At 41.7% G+C, this 22025-nt stretch overlaps 2 protein-coding genes across 6 annotated transcripts in view; one reads left to right on the forward strand and one right to left on the reverse strand.

Annotated features, from left to right (window-relative positions):
- Nucleotides 1-20834, forward strand: part of armc2 (armadillo repeat containing 2) — a 22663-nt gene extending 1829 nt beyond the window's left edge. For 2 of the 4 annotated variants that reach the window (XM_010792506.1, XM_010792507.1), the window contains exons 2-18: nucleotides 1288-1609; nucleotides 1716-1788; nucleotides 2111-2276; nucleotides 3227-3353; nucleotides 5950-6017; nucleotides 6905-7012; nucleotides 8947-9131; nucleotides 9242-9344; nucleotides 9619-9833; nucleotides 10533-10678; nucleotides 11739-11838; nucleotides 13646-13970; nucleotides 15955-16077; nucleotides 16243-16356; nucleotides 16785-16917; nucleotides 17845-17999; nucleotides 18215-20834. In XM_010792506.1, coding sequence (XP_010790808.1) covers nucleotides 1392-1609; nucleotides 1716-1788; nucleotides 2111-2276; nucleotides 3227-3353; nucleotides 5950-6017; nucleotides 6905-7012; nucleotides 8947-9131; nucleotides 9242-9344; nucleotides 9619-9833; nucleotides 10533-10678; nucleotides 11739-11838; nucleotides 13646-13970; nucleotides 15955-16077; nucleotides 16243-16356; nucleotides 16785-16917; nucleotides 17845-17999; nucleotides 18215-18348 — 2493 coding nt within the window. In that variant the 5' untranslated portion in view covers nucleotides 1288-1391 and the 3' untranslated portion in view covers nucleotides 18349-20834. The remainder of the gene's footprint in view (nucleotides 1-1287; nucleotides 1610-1715; nucleotides 1789-2110; nucleotides 2277-3226; nucleotides 3354-5949; nucleotides 6018-6904; nucleotides 7013-8946; nucleotides 9132-9241; nucleotides 9345-9618; nucleotides 9834-10532; nucleotides 10679-11738; nucleotides 11839-13645; nucleotides 13971-15954; nucleotides 16078-16242; nucleotides 16357-16784; nucleotides 16918-17844; nucleotides 18000-18214) is intronic. The other 2 variants (XM_010792509.1, XM_010792508.1) reach the window with 2 other exon arrangements.
- Nucleotides 20459-22025, reverse strand: part of sesn1 (sestrin 1) — a 49995-nt gene continuing 48428 nt past the window's right edge. For both annotated transcript variants that reach the window (XM_010792504.1, XM_010792505.1), the window contains one exon: nucleotides 20459-21995. In XM_010792504.1, coding sequence (XP_010790806.1) covers nucleotides 21909-21995 — 87 coding nt within the window. In that variant the 3' untranslated portion in view covers nucleotides 20459-21908. The remainder of the gene's footprint in view (nucleotides 21996-22025) is intronic.

Genomic DNA, 22025 nt, shown 5'->3' on the forward strand with positions numbered 1-22025 from the left:
TCAGAACTGGACTGATCCACTTTCTTAGTGTTAGAGAGGAACCAGTGTAAAGACTTCAGAACTTGGACTGATCCTACTTTCTTAGTGTTAGTGAGGAACCAGTGTAAAGACTTCAGAACTGGACTGATCCACTTTCTTAGTGTCAGTGAGGAACCAGTGTAAAGACTTCACAACTGGACTGATCCACTTTCTTAGTGTCAGTGAGGAACCAGTGTAAAGACTTCAGAACTGGACTGATCCACTTTCTTAGTGTTGGTGAGGAACCAGTGTAAAGACCTCAGAACTGGACTGATCCACTTTCTTAGTGTTAGTGAGGAACCATTGTAAAGACTTCAGAACTGGACTGATCCACTTTCTTAGTGTTAGTGAGGAACCAGTGTAAAGACTTCAGAACTGGACTGATCCACTTTCTTAGTGTCAGTGAGGAACCAGTGTAAAGACTTCAAAACTGGACTGATCCACTTTCTTAGAGTTGGTGAGGAACCAGTGTAAATACCTCAGAACTGGACGTATCCACTTTCTTAGTGTCAGTGAGGAACCAGTGTAAAGACCTCAGAACTGGACTGATCCACTTTCTTAGTGTCAGTGAGGAACCAGTGTAAAGACCCCAGAACTGGACTGATCCACTTTCTTAGTGTTAGTGAGGAACCAGTGAAAAGACCCCAGAACTGGACTGATCCACTCTCTTAGTGTTAGTGAGGACTCGAGCAGCAGCGTTCTGAATCAGCTGCAGCTTTCTAATAGATTTTTTAGTGAGAGCTGTAAAGACACCATTACAGTAGTCCAGTCTACTGAAGATAAAAGCATGGACAAGTTTTTCCAAATCCTGCTGTGACATCAGTCTTTTAATCCTACAGTAGATATATTCTTTAGGTGATAGTAAGCTGATTTAGTAACTGTTTTAATAGGACTGTTGAAACTCAGGTCAGAGTCCATGACTACACCTAGGTTTCTGGCTTTATCTGTTGTTTTGAACATTGCAGACTGAGGCTCAGCGCTAACTTTTATACGTTCTGCCTTGGCTCCGAAAACCATTACCTCAGTTTTATCTTTGTTTAATTGGAGAAAGTTCTGAGACATCCAGTCATTGATTTGTTCAATGCATTTACCCAGTGTTTTAACTTTGTTACGGATCCACTATACTTTGAGTATGCAGGACATTTGTAAACATAGATTCACTTTATTTTGTAGTTTTGCAACTGTTATTCATTGCAACTTGGATGCATTTTACACCTGGTGTTATTTTTCTCTTCTGGCCTTATCCTTGTTTTTTTTGTTATACCTCAGACTGTGTCCCATCAGTGAGACACCCTGTAACCATTGCATAATGAAGTCAAACCACTGAAGACAATACTTGGCAGACTGTCTTGGCAGATGTCACATTGGCCCAAATGGCCTCAATGGAGAGAAAACAGCCGATTCTCACTCCATTCGTTCCACGGCGCAACGCTGTGAGGAAAACAAGTGCAGAAATAGTCAGTGAAGCCAGACAGTCCCTGCGAGTCCAGTCCACCCAGCGACCGTTCACTCCCAGAGATGGACACAGGCAACTTTTTGGAAAGAGCTCTGCTGGTGTAGACCGTGACAACCGACCTCCATCTACCTTCAGGTCAGTCACAAACTTCAACATCCTTCATGATTTGAGGTTCTGAGACAATTTGTGTTTTGCACCTACCATGTAGCAGAAATAATGCTTTTTATTTTTTTATTTTCAGCCTTCATGCACAAAACTTTGAATTTCCCGACTCGAGGCCAGGCTCAGGGACTCGCCTCTCTCCTCTGGACCATGTAAGTAACAAACACACATCTTTAAATGGTAGTTCAAATTGTATTTTGGAGTCTAATTAAGATGATGTTTAATGTCAGCTCAGGGAAATGATTGCATCTTTTAATAGTATTAATAATACTATTGAAAACTGAAAAAACATTAAAAAAAAAAAAGGTATCACTGTTATGTACTGTATGCAGTACAAAATTCAAAAAGTATGAATAGAAATACCAAAATACTTCATTCTCTTTTTGGTAAAAAAAAGTTGTTTAATATGGAGATTCAGTTTCTGTCTCATTGGTCAAACCGTCTTATTCCATTTATTGGTTTTTGTGGTACTAGAAGCCACATTTGCCAGTTCCCTGCGATGATGAGGATCCATTCAAGGCGTTTCCAAAACCCCCCGCTGACCCTCTGGAAGCGAAGAAGCGGCAGCCACGGACGAGGGCCCGCCTCCTCAGAGCTGGATCTCTCACCACACTGTCCCCTGTAGAGGGACACAAAGATGGTAAGGAAGGAGAAATATATGGGGAATTTGTTTTAGTGAGAGAAAATATTTGAAACATGGGGTTTAGAAGCACCATTGTAGAATTCAAAGAAAGTACATTTGTTAAGCTTTGAGAATTGTAGAAATGTATTACTTGTAAAATTGATTTTCAAGTGGGCGAATGGCCTTGTCCCAGAACTAGTCAGAGAAATCCTTGTAAAATACAACAGTAAAGGATCCATAAGGGGAGCAGTTACTAGAGACTGAAGGACAACCTTCAATCAGTCCACATTTACAATTAAAGGCCCGCAGAATCTCTTTGGCTATTTTTTTTTTTTATGTTTGTATTATGTGTTTTTATTTCTTAAAAGCCTACCCAGGGACAAGGGCTGCAAACTAACCGCATGCTACAAGACCTAGAATGCATGGGATACACTTCATTTAATGCAACCCCTGTGGCCCCTGTCAAATCATTTTAAAGTTAAGTCATTATTTTAAGGGAGGCATCCATGCAATCCAAGGAAATTATATAAAGAGAAGATGGTTAATTTTATTACACAGGTAGAAGAGAAAACTACACTACATTTATTTCACCCGTCGCATCCCTGTAAATCTTCTCTGCAGGCACTAGTGCAAGAGCGGTTTTCTCAAAGGGGAAATGAATGGAACCATTCACATGCTGACATTTTACCTGATTTACATGCTTTGTGGTCGGCCGGGTGAAAATCGTGATTTACGGCCGCTGTTTTGAGTGGGATAGGCTTCTCTCTTTCTCTAAAAACTTGTCTCGCAAATCTGCTCTGCTGTCCAAAGCAACTAAATAGATGATGAGGACTGACTGAATTTATCCTGTGCACATGTGCGTATATGGTATCTTATTCATAGTAACTGAGTCATATAAGTACAAATGTTACTGCTACATATTGCAACAACCTGTAAATAACATCTTGCCACATAATTTCTGTGTTCAGTGAAAGAGCGAGTAAACCCAGGCCCGGGACAAAAGCAAGCGTCACTTAAACGACTCCCCAGTTCTGACCACACCGAGGCCCGCGGTGGTCCTCACAAACCTGGCCCACGCAGAGCAGCAAGTGAAAGGTACGCTTTCTACCCCTCTGTTCGACTTGCAACATCTATCCTTGTCTCTTGCCTCACCCCCCCCCCACACCATCTCCTGCTCCCCCTTTTCTTCCCAGAATGACAGTGTGACAATGACCCGAAGATTTATTGGCGCACAAAGGTTGCAGTGGTAGCCATTACACGATGGAGTCGATTGTGCCTCCCATTTTTGCCTTTCACTAAATCCTCCTCCCCCTCCTTCTTCTCCTACTTGCCTTGCCCCGGTTTGTCCAATTCTGAGTTTCTCATGTCTTTTTGTGTTCCTGTTTTAGTCCATAAATAATCTAGACTGCTAGGAAGAGGTGTTATAACAAGAAAGACCTTAGTGAGGCTGAAATCATTATTAGTGTTTGCGTTATTTTGCACTATGCCTGAGTTATTTCCCACATATTAACAAAAAACCTAAAACACAGCCCTGGAAACTGCTATAGCTCTTAGTGTTATATAGTACAGGGGCTAACATAGACAAACTCAAATCCAGTGTTAGTTACTGTGATTTATTTTCAGATATGTTCAGCTACCATCACTGACAGCTATATATGACGTTGGAAAGACCAGCAATGCTGTCACTAACTAGAACAAATTCTTCAACTTAACACACTCAGCCCCATTTAAAACCATCATAAAAGTTTACTGTACACTATATCTTGGTGAAATCCAGCTTCATTCCAACTGAAACTGCCTCTATCTGTCATTACTAACTCGTGTCAGCTTTTACACCTTCACGTCACAGAAAGGCTAAAAAGCTGCTTTTTTTCTGCCGACCTCATCAGCTTTGTGTCAGCACGAGGGGCATAATTCTGTGCGTGAGGTCGGGGGCCATCGTTACAATCCATCCGCCTATCGATTGGGTGGGGCAGCTGAGGCTGTAGAGGGGGGACAGACCATAAAACACTTTTACAGGAAATCTGGGTTATCGCCTGCAGCACGTGCTCTGCACCTCCTCCCTCACAAGTTAACACGCAATGTTAGTGTAATATGTGGCTGAAAAAAAGAGAACTGAGACTTCGTTCAATGTGTGTTTCAAGAGGACAAGAGTAAAGACTTTTTGATTGTTGCTAGGTCAGAGTTTTTAAGTGCTTTTTCCTAAGTGTTGCATTAAAGGTGCGTTGGATGGAGACTAAGAAAGTGAAAATCACAGAGATACTGTAGCAAAGCCAAAAGTACAGTGACTGTAAGTGGGAAGTGGAAATAGACTTAGCATGACAGATTAATATGATGAATTGGATAAGATATAAAGATAGGGGAGATTAGACATCCACTAGGTTCTTTTTCTCCAATAAGCCAGAGCTTTATAGCTCCAAATGGCTCTCTATTAGATTTGGGTGCCCATCTGGGTAAGGCTGGCAGCCACGTGTGTTGTGACTGCAGTGCACTGGCCAGGCCTAAGACAGCGATGAGGTCATGTCTCCGAGAATGCAGTATCACACAAAGAGGCCTTATTATCAGCCTCTTAATCCTATCATACAGAGCCAAAGCCCCCTCTCTGACACACACTGCAACAGGCCTCGGCCAGCACTCCCTGCTGCATCTGCCCTGTGTGCCAGCTTACACCAATCACTACAATCTCCTTCAAAGTGACTGTGCACTCTATAGTCACACGCACACGCTGTATATTAATGCTAACGGTATCAAGCAACGCCTACTGGTACTATTAAAGGTCCATTTTCTGTCTCATACCTGTCAGCAAGATCATTAAAATAAGACACACTTGAATTAAAAACTTCAATACGCTGAGAGCTAACCTTTTGTACTAATGTCAAATCAGCAGAGAGTCATAATTATATCTGTCTTTGACTGTAGTGATTTCCATGTTTTTCTAAAGTTATCAGAATGACTCACCATGCTGCTTGTACTTATTTGTATGTATTAATAGCTATGTTTTAATGTAGTAATTAGGCATAAGACACTCTTCCAGTCGTGAGTCACAGTATTTATTGTCTTCTCTGTGTGTGAGCAGAATTGTGACAGACTTAAGTTGACAGTGGCAGCAAGAGTAAGATGCAACAGTGACATACAGAGGGAAGCCACAACACATAGCATAGCATGACACGGGGGAGGTTTCTGCACAGAGGTGATAGGGCTTTGCAGAGACAGGTCACAGTGACACAGCACGAACAGGCTGCCCACAAAGCTAAGATCTGAGTTCCTGTCTGTTGGGGATATGCGCTGCACAACGGCTTGCATGCCTGCACACATACAAAAGTTCGCACGCACACAAAAACTTCCAAGCTGTCACGCACAAGCAGCACAAATGTACACAAAGATATTTCACATAGCAGCACCTGCACACACGTCCCAACCCCTGCTACAACAGGGACACCTAGTGGCACGTGATGGAAATACACCTGCAGCCTGGTTGACAGAATATAGTCAGCAATGTTTAATGGAGATGTTTTCTTTGACATGATCTGTCTTCCTTGAACATTTTATTATGTTATTTGTTATGTTGATACCCACATTAGCCAAATCTCCTAAATTAAATTAAACTACACTAATCAGTAGTTGCATGTGTCTTGTCTTAAAAATCTATATCTATGTACCTATAATTGTTGTGTTTTTTTTGTGACAACAGCAGAATAAAGCAGCCTGGTGTCAGCTCCAGCGTTAGACCTACAGAGTGCAGAGCAGGACAGACAACAGGTTTGTCCAGATATACTCAATATACCTCTCTTAAACCATTGACATATTCAAAAACAATACAGGTGCAACTTTTTCGAAAATGCAACACTTGATTAATTGGTCTGTGATGCAAAAATCAACTCTCTTTTTGAACTATTCAAACACAATCATGACTTAAAAAGTAATTCCGACCTATTTCAGCATTAAACCTTCATCTGCTCTGACTCCCTGACTTGGCTTTATAAATAAAGGCATTTAAGTGGTTTAATAAGAGAGTGCATTGTTTTTTTTTGCATCTACGTGTACACTTAGACAACAGCACCTCAAACTAACTAACTTTTGAGTCAACGAAGTGATCTTAGATGTCTAAAGCCAAACTGATACCAACCCAAGCATGCCTTAAAACAATGAGACTTGATCCCAGAAATGTTGTTTTTTCCAGCAACTTAGTCAAACCTCTGTTCACTGTACTGAACACCCTACACTTTAAATTGAGGTTTTGTTGCTAAGGGCCACATTTCCACCTTGGGAGGAAGCCAGCCAATAGCTGAGAGAGCTGTTGGTTTGAGCAACCACCGTTTCCTGCATCTCACCAAGCAAGGGTTTATGCAAATACTCAGCAAAAAAAAGAGCTTCACGCAGTGTGAGAGATTGCATACATTTGCATGCACAAACATGCATTTTCATCACACATGCACTCGTTAAAATACCCACGCACAGACTATTTCAGCACAGAAACAGACATTACGGGAAGTGAGGCTGCGGATGGTGACCTTTCATTGTGGCATCAAACTTCCTGCTGTTTTATTTTGAGACGGTGAACTTGTGAACCATGCTTGTCGCCCGCGTTCACTGTCTGTGTTTGGATGTGATAGTTGGCTAACTGCAATTCTCTCCATGCATTTCAGAGCTGGGGAATGGAGACGAAACCAAGAGGAAGAAGGACGATGCAGAGTCATTGGTGTGGAATAATAGGATTGCTCCTCTTCTCCAACAACTAGAGAGTATGGCTGCAGGTAGTGTGAGCAATGCAATAAGGAAACCCACACAAAAAGTGCAAAGATGTGACGTGCATCAGTGTTGAACACATCCATTCATCTGATCCAAAAAAACATACAGTTTCTGTCACCAAATATACTCACAGTATCACCTCTCAATGTTACATTTTGCCTTTTGGGTGCATTGTACCTCGTCTCTTTTTTAATTAAAGGTAAGCTTCTTTCAGCTTCTTCTCTTCCTAATTTCCCCTGTTACTATTTCATTTTCAACCAGCAGGATTTTAGCAAAAGCAGATAGTCATTAAAGGTAGGGTAGGTAATTCACTTCAGAAACACTTTTTGTTATTCCATGGAATGCTCTTAACATCCCGATAGCAATGAATATATTAAATGCTTTGACAATAAATACATAAAAATATTTCATCTGTGGAAGCCGTAGTACTGTAAAAAGCACGACCAATCATTTTAGCCGGCCCGGCTAAAATAACTGGATGGCCTACCTGCCTGTCAGCCTTCCATCTGTGCACAAACTTATCTCGTGCCCTCATTGGTCATGTGCGCGTTCGTGTGTGTTGGAGTAGGGGCTCTGTAAGGAAGTCTGAGAGAAGGGGCAGATTTTCTTTCGGCTGCATACTTTCAAATTCTAGCGCACTCGAGCTGGTTTCTCCATTCTTACCTACCTTTAAGTCTCACAGAATGAAAAAGCACTTTAATTTCAACCACTGAAGAAATAGGAAACCAAATATTGTTATGTTTGGCATCCATGCAGAATTGTCTTAGCATGAAACGGCAGTCTGACAGCCATGAAATGAAATCTGCAGCTGTAAATATTTTAACACTCTACAAATTTAATGGAAAATTCATTTGAAAGATAAATATTAAATATTTATTGTACCAAGTGCCTTCTGGTTCATGCATAAAACACCCTTCAGAGTCAGTGGAAATAGCATTGAAGTGTTGAGTGTAAGACTACAGCCAACCTTTCTTAGAAATGGCCAAACCCTGTTCTTTATGCAGGGTAAACATTTATTTTACCTCAAAAACAAGGAAAAGACTCCACCCTTTTCTCTTCCTCTGCGTCAAGATCCCAGCTGCCTGTAGCCGAGTTGTTCCCCTGCACATGACCGTCAAAACTCAGAGCTGCTTCTTAGAAAAAGGGAGGGGAATGTTATTTTACTGCTGACCAATGCATTATTGATGTTGAAGGGTTAACCTCATGACAAAAGTACACCATGTCAAAGCCAAAGCAAATTTAACAAACACACCACAACATATACAAAACATCACTCATCTGTATTTATATTGATACACACTTTCCAACACACTCAACTGGGTGTTTCGGTTTTTGGGATGTTTGCTTTCCATTTGAATGTCTAACATGTTGCCCTGCATTTGACTTTCCTTAAAGGTCCCCTATTATGCAAAATTCACTTTTTCATTTCTTTTACACATAAACATGTGTCCCCTCTGTGTAAAGAGATTCTGAAAGTTTCAGGAAAAAAGATTCCCTCTCTTTTTGTCCTGATCCATTTATATAAAAACCTGTCTGAAAATGAGCTGATCAGATTTTGGCCATTCTATGATGTCATAACGTTTTTTTGGCTTGTGTAACCATTAGCCAATAACCAACCAAGGTAACACCCGCCCACCTGATCACCTGAATCTCCTCCTAGAGCACCATTGTGTTATTTTTAACCAAATATCTCTCAGAGGGGTGTAGGGAGTGGCACCTTATTTTCATCTAAAGTAAAAGACAGAGAATCAGCACTTTTGAAACAGGGCTGAAACAGAGGGGATTATGGGATGCTACAATGCATGATCTGTTTGGTGTTTCGAGCCAAACACTTCAGAGACATATTTTGTATATAACTGAGAACTATAATATATTGATGAAAAACAGTATAATAGGGAACCTGTAATTTTGCCAATGTCTGTTTTTCCTGCGATGCCAGGCAGCTCCGAGGGCTCGGTGGACCCTCTGTGTGATGTGTGTGACCGTCTCCATGGCACCTTGGCAGAAGCGGACATGCTCGGCCGGCGCTGTAAGAGGAGGTCAGGGATACTTCGAACGCTGTTTCGCCTCATCGACCTCCACTCTGCCCGGCTCAACCTGCACATCTCCACGCTCTGCCTCGCTGTGAGTCGTCTGCGGGGGTGTCAGCATGTCTGCCGCTCAGTCACTACCACAAGGGCATCCAGGGCACTCTGGCGCTTAATACACCTTTCTTTTTGCATCTTTCTCTGCAGCTGTGTGTCAGTGGAAACAATCTGCTCAACATCTGTAAGCTCATCTTCCAGATCAGCCGCAGTGAAAGCAACGACATCCTCTTTCAGAACAACTCCATCATAGGTGAACACTGTTCCAGGTCACATGATGTAGCTTACAGTGTTATTCCTATTCTTTCCTATATTCTGAAATATATAAGTTAAGGCCACAATGTTATTTTTATGAATATGAGGGAACACAATGTTAAGCTGCTTCAACAGCATGCATCATTTTGTATCTGTCTGGTACTATTTGGTGCAGTTTTTATGGAACCTGTTTACCAGGGCATTACAGATTGCCAATGTCCCATTGAGTGAACAAATGATGGATACTAACGTTTGATTTTTCATGTGTTCAGACTCGTTTCTGGGCGTTTTGAGCAAAGAGGATGTGTCATCATCTGGAGAAGCTCTGCTGTACTGTGTTGGGACTCTGAAATTTCTCTCAGGAAACAGTGAGATCCTCAGACTCCTACTGGACAAGAACTGTGTTGGTGTGGCTCAGAAACTCATCCAGAGGCTCTGCACGGCACGAGAAACAAACTTCACCACATCAGGGCACATCCTCGTACAGGTGGGTCAGAATGAACCCAGTTGAGAAAGTTGAATGGGTATTTGGAATAAATCTTTAGATATGTAATGTACATTATTCTTTATAAACCAACAGCTTGCGTCCCACAGCTGGTGGAAACTTGAAGCATGTACTCCTGCTCACAAAAACACAGATGCTATTGCAAACAGTTTTACTATGCGAGTAAAAGTGAAGTCAATACAAAGGAACACAATGTTAAATATTCTTCATCATGTGTATGTTGGCTGTAGATTTTCCCACAATACACAAGAGCATACCGTTCCCTACTGGCAACACAAAACACCCTGTTTCCCTCTTTCTAAAATGGTTGCTGCTAATTGCATAATGTGGCCCAAGCTAACATCTTGAGCCAGAACTTCATTTGATATCCAACACAACTCATTAGGCTGTTAGTGGAGGGAAATAAACTTTCAGTGCTGCCGTGAGTTGGAAATTGCTATTTCCCTCTTATGATATAATTATCCTTGGCCATACTGAATAGTTTCCGATCACTCTGCTGTATGGCGTCCTGTACAGGCCAGATGCCAGCCTTATTAAGCACATGACTGACATTCAGTGCAGCACAACACTGACACACAATACTGGCTTGAATATAAATCCTTAGCTTTAACAGGTACATTTTTTCTTGCTTTCCAACACTCTCACTTATATTTCCCTCTGTCTGACCTCTGACCCCTGCAGCTGACGGCAGCCTTGAGGAACCTTGCAGATCACCCTGATGCCCGTCCACTCTTTGTCTCCTTCTCTATACTGTCAGAGCTCTTTGTGGTGCTGCGTCTTCACCACAAAGACCCAGACATCTGCACCAACATCTCCAGGATATACAGGTATTGCACTTTTACTTCCCTAAGGATAATCTGCTCCTTATTTCTCCCCAGCTCACTTACAAAAAAACATCGTAAAAAACATCGTAACCTGTCACGAGCTGAATCAAAACAAGCCATCATTCAGCTCTCCCCCTCTGTTCTCTGTTTTCACTTCTCTCTGCAGCAGTCGCTGTATTACTAGATTCGCTACTTTCTTTTTTCCCCCCTATAACTTGGAGTCTTTGTTTGTAGCACAAAACAAGAGTCTCCAGAGAAACAGAGAATATGTCAGAGGAGATGTCATTATACGTATTTTTGTGATTTAAAAAAAAACTTTTTAAAAAGCTTTTTCCGTATAGACTTCAGAATGTACAAATGAGCTTAAATGTGAAGACCTACATGCAAAAAAGGTCACTGAGTGTAGTTTCAAATAAAATTTAACTTAGAACTTTCACACATTTAAACTAACTAAAGTAAAACGGTTTCTTGCATGAACTTGCACAAAATAAAGTAAAACGGTTTCTTGCAGGAACTTGCAGAGTTAGACAACACTATTAGGGTGATCTTTATGGCAGTGGGGACAATAAAGTCACACAAGCTCCATAAATATCTATCACATAAAACATCACTGAAGACTAATTCAACACAGGCTTAAACTCAGGCTTATGAGACTGTATATGAATGTATTTGGAAATAAATTACATATATACACATAGTTTTAGCTATACAATGTTACTACTTCTATAAGTAAAGCTGTCAAAACTAACTTTGTAATGCAGTAAGATCTATCTAAAGAGTTTGCTAACGTTAACCCCCTACAGGTCATACCCGACACTGACAGAGGGCTTTTGGCCCCACATTCCCCATCTTCAGTTTGTCGCTGTCGGTCTCATACGTTTTTTTTATCAGTTTGTGAAACATTTAGCACTTTAGATTGTAATGGAAGTGTTTTTCAGCCCAAGATAATGAAAGCATGAGCGGTAGATCACAGACCAGAGCTGCTTATCCATTAGCAGTGTTGATTTAATGTCTGCGAGTGAGTGGAACAGTCAGTGTGTTTGTTGTCCCCTCTCTCCCTCAGTAAACTCTCCTCTTACTCGGAGTGCCGTCTCGCTCTGGCCCAGACCCCCGACTGCTACCAACTATTATTAGAACTGCTGAGCAAACATCACCAAAAACAGGTGAGTCCACGAGCTTCCTCTTGTGTGAGTGTGTGTGTGTTCTTGTGTGTGTGCGCGTAACAGTGAGATGAAGACAAACTTTTTTCCAGTGCTGATGACTTAATTCCATTAGCATGTTTACCCTCAGAGCAGTTTGTTTATGTACCTCAAGTCCAAGCACATTTACGGGGACATTGTGTCCACCTGCGTTCTTCCCACTTTCTCGTGGTTGTTTTGACATTTAATCATCCTAGGGAGGGCTGAGTAAATCAAAGAAAGGGGCGAAGGGATGGAGGGATGGAGGAGGAGAAAAAACATTTAATGAGGCAAGCTTGAGTAGATACTACAGCAGAGGTGATACAGAGGTGGATGGGGAGGAGTGGTGGCAAAGAGGAGGCGGAAAAAGAATGGGTGGGACTTTGGCAATCAGAAATGATTGACATGTGTTCTTAATCTTACCAGGAATAATCACAAACACACACACACACACACACACACACACACACACACACACACACACACACACACACACACACACACACACACACACACACACACACATACCATGTATACATTACTACGTACGGAAGGTACTACTACTATTACGTACTTACTACGTACTAGGACGTACGACGACCGAACGACGACCGAGGANGACATTACATTGACTTACATGCATTTCATGGAGACTTATCCTAACCTTAACCATAACCAACATATGCCTAACCCTAACCCTAACCCTAAACCTAAACTTAACCAAGTCTTCACCCTAAAATGAATGATTCCCCTCATGGGGACCTCCATTTTGTCCCCATAAGGGAGGTGAGTCCCCACATGTGACTGTGTAAACAGATTTAGGTCCCCACAAGTATAGTAATGCTAGGCCACACACACACACACACACACACACACACACACAGGATAGTAATACATGTAATGAGCACCTGGTCCTGGGACAACTCGTCCTGTCCTGTCACTGCGCATTTATGGGAAACAGTGTGTATCCAAACCATGATCCAAACCCACCTGCTTCGTCTTAAGCAGAGTCGGGTACAGGGGTGGGGTTTCTTGGAAAGTGTGCGATAACTAATTAGAAAGATGAGCAGGATCACACTTAAAATATGTGTACAGAGCTATTAGCTCCCCATGGGAAATGAGTGACACCGGCATAGTGCTACTTGACAGGGCAGGTGACGTGTCTGTTGAGCTTCGGAAATCTCATCGAATATATTGTTGACTGTCACTTTGGGGAGATCTTTTATTAATCAAATATACTATAAATATACAATATTCTTGATATAACCATCTAGACAAATGCAAGACATGTACTGGTTCCAGCTTTTCTCTGTTTTATATAATTGTAAATTGAATATATTTGGGTTTTGGACTGCTGTTCTGACAAAACAAGAATAGCAATGATAATACATGTATGATGATACTGTGTAAATACTCCTGCCTCTCCTGAATTATTTCAGTTTTGTTTCCGTTCTCCCCATGTCTCCCTCCACCAATAACCCACACACAAATAAGTGTAATTCATTTCACAAACGTGCACAATAAACTAAGTAAAACCATCATCATATTATCACAATATTAGTTTTATTAGGATTTATTTTTCCCATGAAAATATGTAGTTGAAATCTGATACCGTAGCCCTAGTTTGAAGCTCTGAAGTTACTTTTCTCAACATGCTCTGGCCTTGTAGCCAAGTTTATTAGACAGAAACATCTAAACACATTTGTGGTTGGGTTGTTTGAATTCAGAAGGAAAAACAAACACAAAAAGCTGTAGAATGACCCCTGCATGGCTCTCCACTGCTCTCCCACAGGACCTTGTTGTGCGACTTCTCTTCACCCTCGGGAACCTCACAGCCAAAAGCGATGAGGCTCGGCTGCAGCTCTTCCAGGTCGAGGGCTGCATGGACACGCTCCTGCAGCTGTACGTCACGTACCAGCACAGAAACCGCCCTCCACTCCCACAGACAGACCCCCCTCCCCTCAGCAGGCCTCAGGCAGCCCCAGCGAGCGTGCAGGAGGAGGAAGACGTGCTGGTGAAGCTGGTGAGGGTGCTGGCCAACATGTGCATCCACCCAGCTGTAGGTCCAGCTCTGGCTACCAACACATCCTGCATTCAGCTGCTGGTGGAGACACTTGGTGAGCAGTAGACTCATATGATACGATTCGATAATACCTTAATGGTCAGATCAGGTCTGACATTTGACTTGCATCACAGCAGCTCCATGTGTAACATCGACATAGATAAATATCAAGACACAATACATGAAAAATAAACAACAAACATTTAACATAACATCACAATCACTGAGAGGGAAATCCCTGAATGTACGCTAAAGGGTCTTTGAGCAAGACCCTTCAGCGTGCATTTGATCAGGGATTTAGCTCTGTATTTACTGTGAGGATTGACTGATGCACAAAGGAGTGCTTCAGTCTGACTTTATTGAATCGCGGGACCCTGTATCTCCGATTAGATGGTAGCAGTTCATATTCGCATCCTAAACAAGTTTGACAAAATCACATATTTACAGCTGTACATTTTTTAGATTGGTCCTTTTCTCCAGTTGTATTCCTCTGTGATACAAAGAGAGCTGTGTGTGAAAATCTGGAGTTCCGATAAGTTTAAAAATAGCTGTTTTGGTGCATTGTAAGTACAGTATCTGCTCAGCACCAAACCACTTCCCTTGTGCTGGGAACGAGATGTGTCTTTGGTTGAAAAACACACCCCTCCTTTGTCTGTACATTCCTTCGCTCGCTTTCCTTTCAGGGCTTTCTGCTCGATACGCAGCACATCCTCTTTTTGGTTTACCTGTTGTTTTGTCTGGCAGAGCGAGGCGCTTCACTGCAAAAGCAGGATGTTCTGTCACATCGCACAGCACCCTTGGTTTGTGTGTGTGTGTGAGATCTTCCTATGTGGTTAGATGGTTTCAGGACAGGTTGAACCGAAACACAGCGAGGGTGTGAAACTCTTGATTTCGCTGCTGCCTGCCTCCTACACACTCTGCGACAGTTGGGACATAAATTAAATTAACAAAACAGAGGTCAAACTAGTGAGAAAAAGTCAAATCTCCAAAGATATGGGGGTGTGTTATTGATGCCAGAGTCTGAGATGGAGAGCAAGTGAAGGAAGTGAAGAAAGAGACATTTAATGAGGAAGAATATAAAGTTGTTTTGAAAGATGGAAACAGAATCAGAGCAAAACTGGCTGATCCATGTCCTGTTTTGATCAAGTTCAATGACAGACAGTGCTGCTTTAGATTACAGAGCTTTGAGGGGGGGGGAGGGCAGAACAAAGCAGTATTTCCAGTCAGAAACCAAAACAAAATTCAGTGTGACACACAGCCGCCCGCCGGTTGACAGCAACCACAATATCCGCGATTTATGACGAAGCACTCTACATCTGCTGCTAAATCAGGAGCACCTCGTTTCCAAGCCACTCACGATGTCACGGCAGGGTGGATTGGGTCAAGCTGACCTTTGTGTGCCAGCTCATGATCAACTGGACTATATCAAGAACAAACCGGAGATAACAACTTCTTTTATGGCAATGTCACGGTGGCACATCAGTGTGTCCAAGCCGTAAGATGCAAAAAGGTCCCCGGTATTTCTGTGTCGTTATTTAGATCGTTATATCATTTAAGCTGTCAATCAGTCTTTATGCATTTGCATTGGACTAGAAATATAAAAAAACAACATATTTATTCTGACAGCAACCCAGTTTTCCCAATCCATGTTTCAGTTGTTTTACGGATTAATAATCTACCATTGCATTATCTTCTTCATCTACATAAAAGGAAACAACGCTTTCATTGGATGCACCTGGTTAGTCATTCAAGAGGAGGTATTGCTTTTAGCTCTCAGTGAATATGTCATTGAAACTACCTGGGAAGTTATGTAAGGATAATGTGTCGCATTATGTTGTGACTAAAATAATGGGATAGTATAAATAGAGTCATATATCAGCAGAATGAAAGCCTGTCCCTGTTGCCTGCTCCCTCTGTTGGTTCTAATTATACAGGAGGATTTAAAGGAACCTCAACATCTCTATTACAAATGATATTTTTTGAACTTGCTTTTAGTGGGGATTATTCTCTTATTTCTTGTGTGTGTGTTTGTTTCACAGAGTTGAAAACTGTGCTGGAAAGCGAAGAGTTAATGGTGAATGTGGCCGCCACCATCAACAACCTGTCCTTCTACCAGGAGGAAAGCTCTGCACTCAGGCGCAGTCAACTCACCATCGCAAAGTGTAAGACTGAAAAACTGACGGATCCCAATGTAGAAACGGAAACAAATAACATTAAGAGTTCATATTTCTTCAGTTTTAGCTGATTTGACACTTTTCGCCCCCCATTCTCTCTGCTTTTTGTTCAATTCCCCTCTCCCTACTTTTACTTTGCTCCCTCTCCCTCAGTGATGCTGAAGTTGGTGCTCAGCTCAAGTATGGACGCCATGCTTGAGGCCACTCGTGTGTATGGAAATGTGTCACAGTCCAAGGATGTACGGGACTTTATTATGCAAAACAAAGGTATATGATGGAAACAAACACCAACAGACACACACAAAACACTGCCACGTGAGACTTTGCTTCTTTATTTTTTGTTTAAGCCATACTTCATTGAGTCTTGCAGGAAAGATATGCCATTTGAGAATAAACCGACATCTTTAAAGCCTAGTAATACAGAGAAAAAGAGGCCTATGGATGCAGAAATCATATCATCCGTGCACAGAACATTACATAACACCGAGCACCTCGACTCAGTGCTCAGTACAGTAGGCAGCTCTGCATACTGTTGTGTCATGTTTAGGCTGGACTTATCTGCAAGGCCAGCTTCTGTCAGTGTAAACACGCCCGCTGACTCTGGTGATAGCAGCCTTCTTATCTTTGACCTGCTTTGTCTTCGCCCGCTCCCTCACATCATCATCTCTCTCCACTCTTCTCCCTCCTTCCTTCAGTGCACCAGTTTGTAGTGACGCTGCTCGACTCAAAAAGCACTGAGATGTGTTTTGCAGCCTGCGGGGTCCTCACCAACCTGACGCTGGACCCCCCCAACAGGCTCAGTCTCACAGTGGAGGGGGCTGATGCCAAGTAAGGACTTATGCACTTAGAAAGGACCCATAGTACATATTGTATTCGACAGACATTCCCAGGGCTTTTGACTAGATAGTAAAAGCAGATCTACCCTGCATAATACATAATATTGAAATCACAATATGGTAATTACTTGAAATTTACTATAAAACATCGAAGGAAACACAGTCTAACAAAATCCACTGATTAACATGTTGTATATTGTTAGTTTTATCTATACAATAACAGAAGTCCAGGGGTTTATTTGTTACTTGTGAACAGAGCCAGGCTAACTGCTTCCCGTCCTTATGCTAACCTGCTAATGGCCTTAGCGTCATATTCAGTGGGCAGATAAGACAGAGGAATTATTATATTTTCTAACTCCTTCATGGCTAAAATATGTTGAAGTACCCTTAAATAGAAAACTGAGCTCATTCTTTTTGAGTCTTTGGCCAAAGTTGCATCCTCTTTGAAACGTAGAGTAAACTTTCTTTTGGTGGGAAAATATGTTCTTCATAATGAGAAACATGTGCTTAACAACTCCACTGACATGAACAAGATGCTTATTATCAACTCCCAACCTGGATGTTATTTGTTTTCATAAGTTATACGTGAGTATAGCAACAAATAAAGTTATAATTACAGATTTTAGATTTTCCATTTAGGTGTGTAAATGTTTAGCACATGGATGAAAGGCTATTGTGTGAACATTGTTTGAACATCTGAGTATACACTTCCCCACACACACACACTTCAGATGTTGGTTCAATGAAATGGAGCTAATGCCCACAAACCTGCTGGTCATGTGAATCCTTCCCTCTCTCGAGAGTCACACGGGTGTGTGTGTGTGTGTGTGTGTGTGTGTGTGTGTGTGTGTGTGTGTGTGTGTGTGTGTGTGTGTGGTTGGTTGGTTGGTTGGTTGGTTGGTTGGTTGTGTGTGATCAGGCTTGTGGATTGTCTGAGAGACTTCGGAGCAGGTGATTGGCAGCTGGCGGGCCAGGTTTGTCAGGCGTTGTGGAACATGAGCGGCGGCGGCTCAGAGACGTTGCTGGACACACAGGAGAGAGAGTCGCTGGTGGAGATCCTCACTACATACTTAGGTTGGTGTTATTACTAATCCTTACATAACAAGGGAGGGAGACAAGCTGGCAAAAACATGCTGTTGTTCACACTGGTGGCCCTCTGGGGCGGAGGGAGGGGAACGCATATCCCCATTAACAAGAACAAACTACCTCCATGTTCATAAAACCTGTCAGTTAAAAGTATCCAAAAAACCTGAAACCTCCTCCTGTGTCCAATCTTCTCAATTCCTTAGATGAAGAGGAGGCTCTGAGGTGGATAGAGAATGAAGACATCAAGGACTACCATAGGGCATGCTGGGAGTTAGAGTTCTTACCTGCAGCTCAAAAACTGCTGAAGTCTCTCCAGCCTCTGGATTGGACAGCCTGATGAATGTTGTGGTTGTTTTATGATGTTGAAGCCTTAGCATTGTTTTTAACTCTCATATACAAAAACCTAAACTAACTTCACTATTTAACATTATCCCCTGTCGGTGTAGAGAAAGCTTTCTTTATTAATGGAGGGCATAAGGTAAGGTCAGCATGAATTCATTTCAGTCACAGTGGATTTTCTCGGTAGTTTTGAAGGCAAAAAAAGTCAAAACACCTTTTAAATGTCTCAAGCCACTACTGCAGCATCCTTTAATGCTACCCTTTCTAGGACACGTTTGTCATGATTTAGCAAAAATGATGGCAATTTCTCACAGTTCATACTGACTATTGCTCTTTGCTATTTATTGGTGAGATTTTCCATGATACTAGAAACCTTTTGCAGACCGTTTTTAGGCCAAAAGATAAGCAGCAAGTCATATTCAAAACAATTACAAATGTCTGATGAATGAAATAATGCTAAATAAAAGAAGCAGGGTAAATCTGATAAATGATACAGTTTGTGAGTATACTTTGTTTCTCAATTATTTGTCTCTATAAACATGTTCTGCGTAGCTTTTTAATCACTCTGCGTCTTAAGAATAACAACAGCTTAACTTTGTATGCACTTTAATTCCCATAAAGCTAGCAGAAGCCTTGACTTGGGTAATTTCAGATGTACTTTTATACAAGCTGCACATTTATATAACAGACGTTATCTGTTTTGTTAGCTGACTGCGTTGTAAAGGTTCTTTTATGATAATGTAGTCTTGAAAAACAGATGACTAACTTGGAATTTACCTTAAGTAAATGTTTCATTGTGCAGGGATTTTGTGACACTGAAACTTGTACATAATAAAGAAACAAGTGGAAAAACAGAGTTTGCTTCTCATGGCCTTTTTTATTACACAGATATGGGGCCAGGCAGTGCTTACAAGATACACCAAGTACACCTAAAGTACAGCATTTCAAAATCACATGGTTATTACATTGAGACAAATCACAAATGGCACTTAATGTAAAGACCCATATTGTCATTTCCCCCAGTTTTCACACTATAGAGACCTTTAAACAACCACAAGACAAGCCGATGTTTCAAAAAACGCCAAATGATTCTTTAGCCAGAGCTAATAACAAACATTGTTCTCCACATTAAGTTTCTCACGTTGATATGAAAGACAGCCGGCTGGCTGATGCCAAGGTTTCCTTTTTCATTTATCATCTGGAGGAACCGAAAAAGTGAAGGCAGTTTAGGATAACACTAAGTTTCTCTGGTGAGTGAGAACAAAACACACAGGCCTCGATAAGAAACACCCTGAACTTCAGACAGATAACAAGCCTCACCAGGGAAATTTAGGTTTTTCCCAGTGAGGTGATAGCGAGGCAAATAGAAAAGAGAGGTAAAGTTTCCTACAAGGGATTCCCCCTTATCTCAAATTATTGGTCAGGAGCAAAGAGAAACTTTGACCTTGACGGCTCCACAGAGCAGGGCTCTGGTTCTCAGTGAGTCATACATGATGAGTCCCGGGACCTTACTGATGACAGGCTGAGTTCAGATCGTTGTGGATGTAGTCAGCCTTATTATCAAAGAGCTGAGTGTACGTTGGAGCATAAGGTGATGGAACAACTCCCCACCTCTTCTCATGAGTCATCTCACCATTATTTCACTTTCTAAACTCAAACGGTGGAAGTGAACCAATGCTGATTGTGCTGCGAGTCTTTTATTCCTGAATTGTGTCGGCCTCTCCACGTCTAATATAATCTCCTCGATGAAGCAGTGAAATCAAATTGTTAAGGAGAAAACTACGAATGATACACAACAATTCAATATCAGTTTGTTTTTTTCATCTTTTTAATATATTTTCATATAAAAAGTGTCAGTCACTGACATCAGTCAGAAGTTTGAAAGAAAAAAAAACCTCCACTTCCTCTCAAACCACTTCCAAATGTACCATTCTTTTATCATCACCCTCCTCCTCCTCCTCCTCTTCACTCATTCACCTGTCTGACTCTCAATCCACCCTCAGAAGAATGCAGTACTTTACTGGTTTTAGTAAACAAAAAACAAAACAGCAGAGGCTTCACACCTCTGTTCAAAGTAAAAAAAAAAAGCTTCTTTCGCACTGGTTAGACTTCCCCAGCAGGGAAATAAGCACAGCTACAACATTTTGCGTTCGACAGGTAATCGACCGCAGTCGGCCCTGTGTGGGCCCAGGGTCCCAAAACAAAGGGAACACGGCGCCCGGTAAGAGTCTCTGCTCACCAAAGAGCATTTCTTATAAGTTTTATAGAGAAAGACATAAGAGGTATTCATTTACTGGTAAATTCACAATCCAAAGCTTTGAAAGTGTTAGGATGACCAGGCAGCTGGGATAAGCGGAAGACAGATAATGTGTGGTCAGGGCAACCGGAAGCAAATCCCCCCGGAAACCTGGTTTCTAACTTTCTTTTTGATTAGCTTTTTTTTTTTTAACATCCCCATTACCAGAAAAAAAAAAAAAAAAAACATCATCATCAACAACAAATGATAAACAGTCATCTCACAATAACAGAGCTACAGCAGAAGCAAGAAGGCGTTCCTTCAAAGTGCCTCGCTTTTTTTTGACACATGAAATTTAAAAGACAAACTTTTTTTTTTCTCAATCTTTTCTCAATCATTACACACACACACACACACACACACACACACACACACACACACACACACACACACACACACACACACACACACACACACACACACACACACACACACACACACACTCTTTACAGTCAAACTCAAAAAAAGGGCTCAGACAGTGTTCTTTGAGTTTTTTTCCACACACCTCCTTAGATTAGCTTACATTGACATTTGAGATATGGGAGTGGGGTAGAGGGAGTAATGCAGTGGATTTCTAATGGATGGGGGTTCAGGGGACAAAATGGGGTTGGTTGGTTGGTTGGTTGATTTGGGGATCAATATGACCCCGCTGAATACAACATGGGAGCAGCAGCATCAGCACGTATGAACTCTGTGCTGGATAGTTCAGGCACACGTATACAAAAAATAAAGGAAAAAAAAACGCCCAAAATTAATGCTTCCATCTCCAGTTACCACTAAAAGCAACCACATCGACAACAACTTCCCTTAATACAAAATGAAAAAAGATATTAAAGAAACTAACAAATATAACAGTGACAACAGAATCAAAGTGCAGACTGTTTCTGGCTGCACAGCTTTCTGGGCTTTTCTGTGGGTCTTCACTCTACCAGGAGACAGAAGAGATATGCTGGATCACTGAAACGTCTCCCTGGAACAAACCCCGAGCAGAGCCGGAGTTTGCTCCAGGCGGCCCTCTCTTGGTCAGTTTTGGCACTGCAGGCAACACGAGTTTGTGTATCCAGTCTGAGATGACTTCAGTTCTTTTCTTTAAATTTGTTCTGATCCTCTTCTCAATATCCATCCAACAAGCGCCGTCACAACCCAGGGCTTTTCACGTTCCCCCCACTTTTATATTCTTTTTTTTTCTTTTTCTTGAAGTGTCCCATTATGAGCAACGACAAAGACAGTCAAAAGACAACGATAAAAACGCCAAAAGCACTTCATGTCATGTAGCGGGTGATCGCTCTCAGAGCATATAACAGTTCCGCCTGCATTCGCGCTTCCATAAGAAGCAGATTAACATGGACCTGCAGGAGAAAGAAGAGACACCTATTAGA

This window comes from Notothenia coriiceps, unplaced genomic scaffold, assembly GCF_000735185.1.
Source record: "Notothenia coriiceps isolate Sejong01 unplaced genomic scaffold, NC01 NC01_scaffold00036509, whole genome shotgun sequence".
Lineage (NCBI taxonomy): Eukaryota > Metazoa > Chordata > Actinopteri > Perciformes > Nototheniidae > Notothenia > Notothenia coriiceps.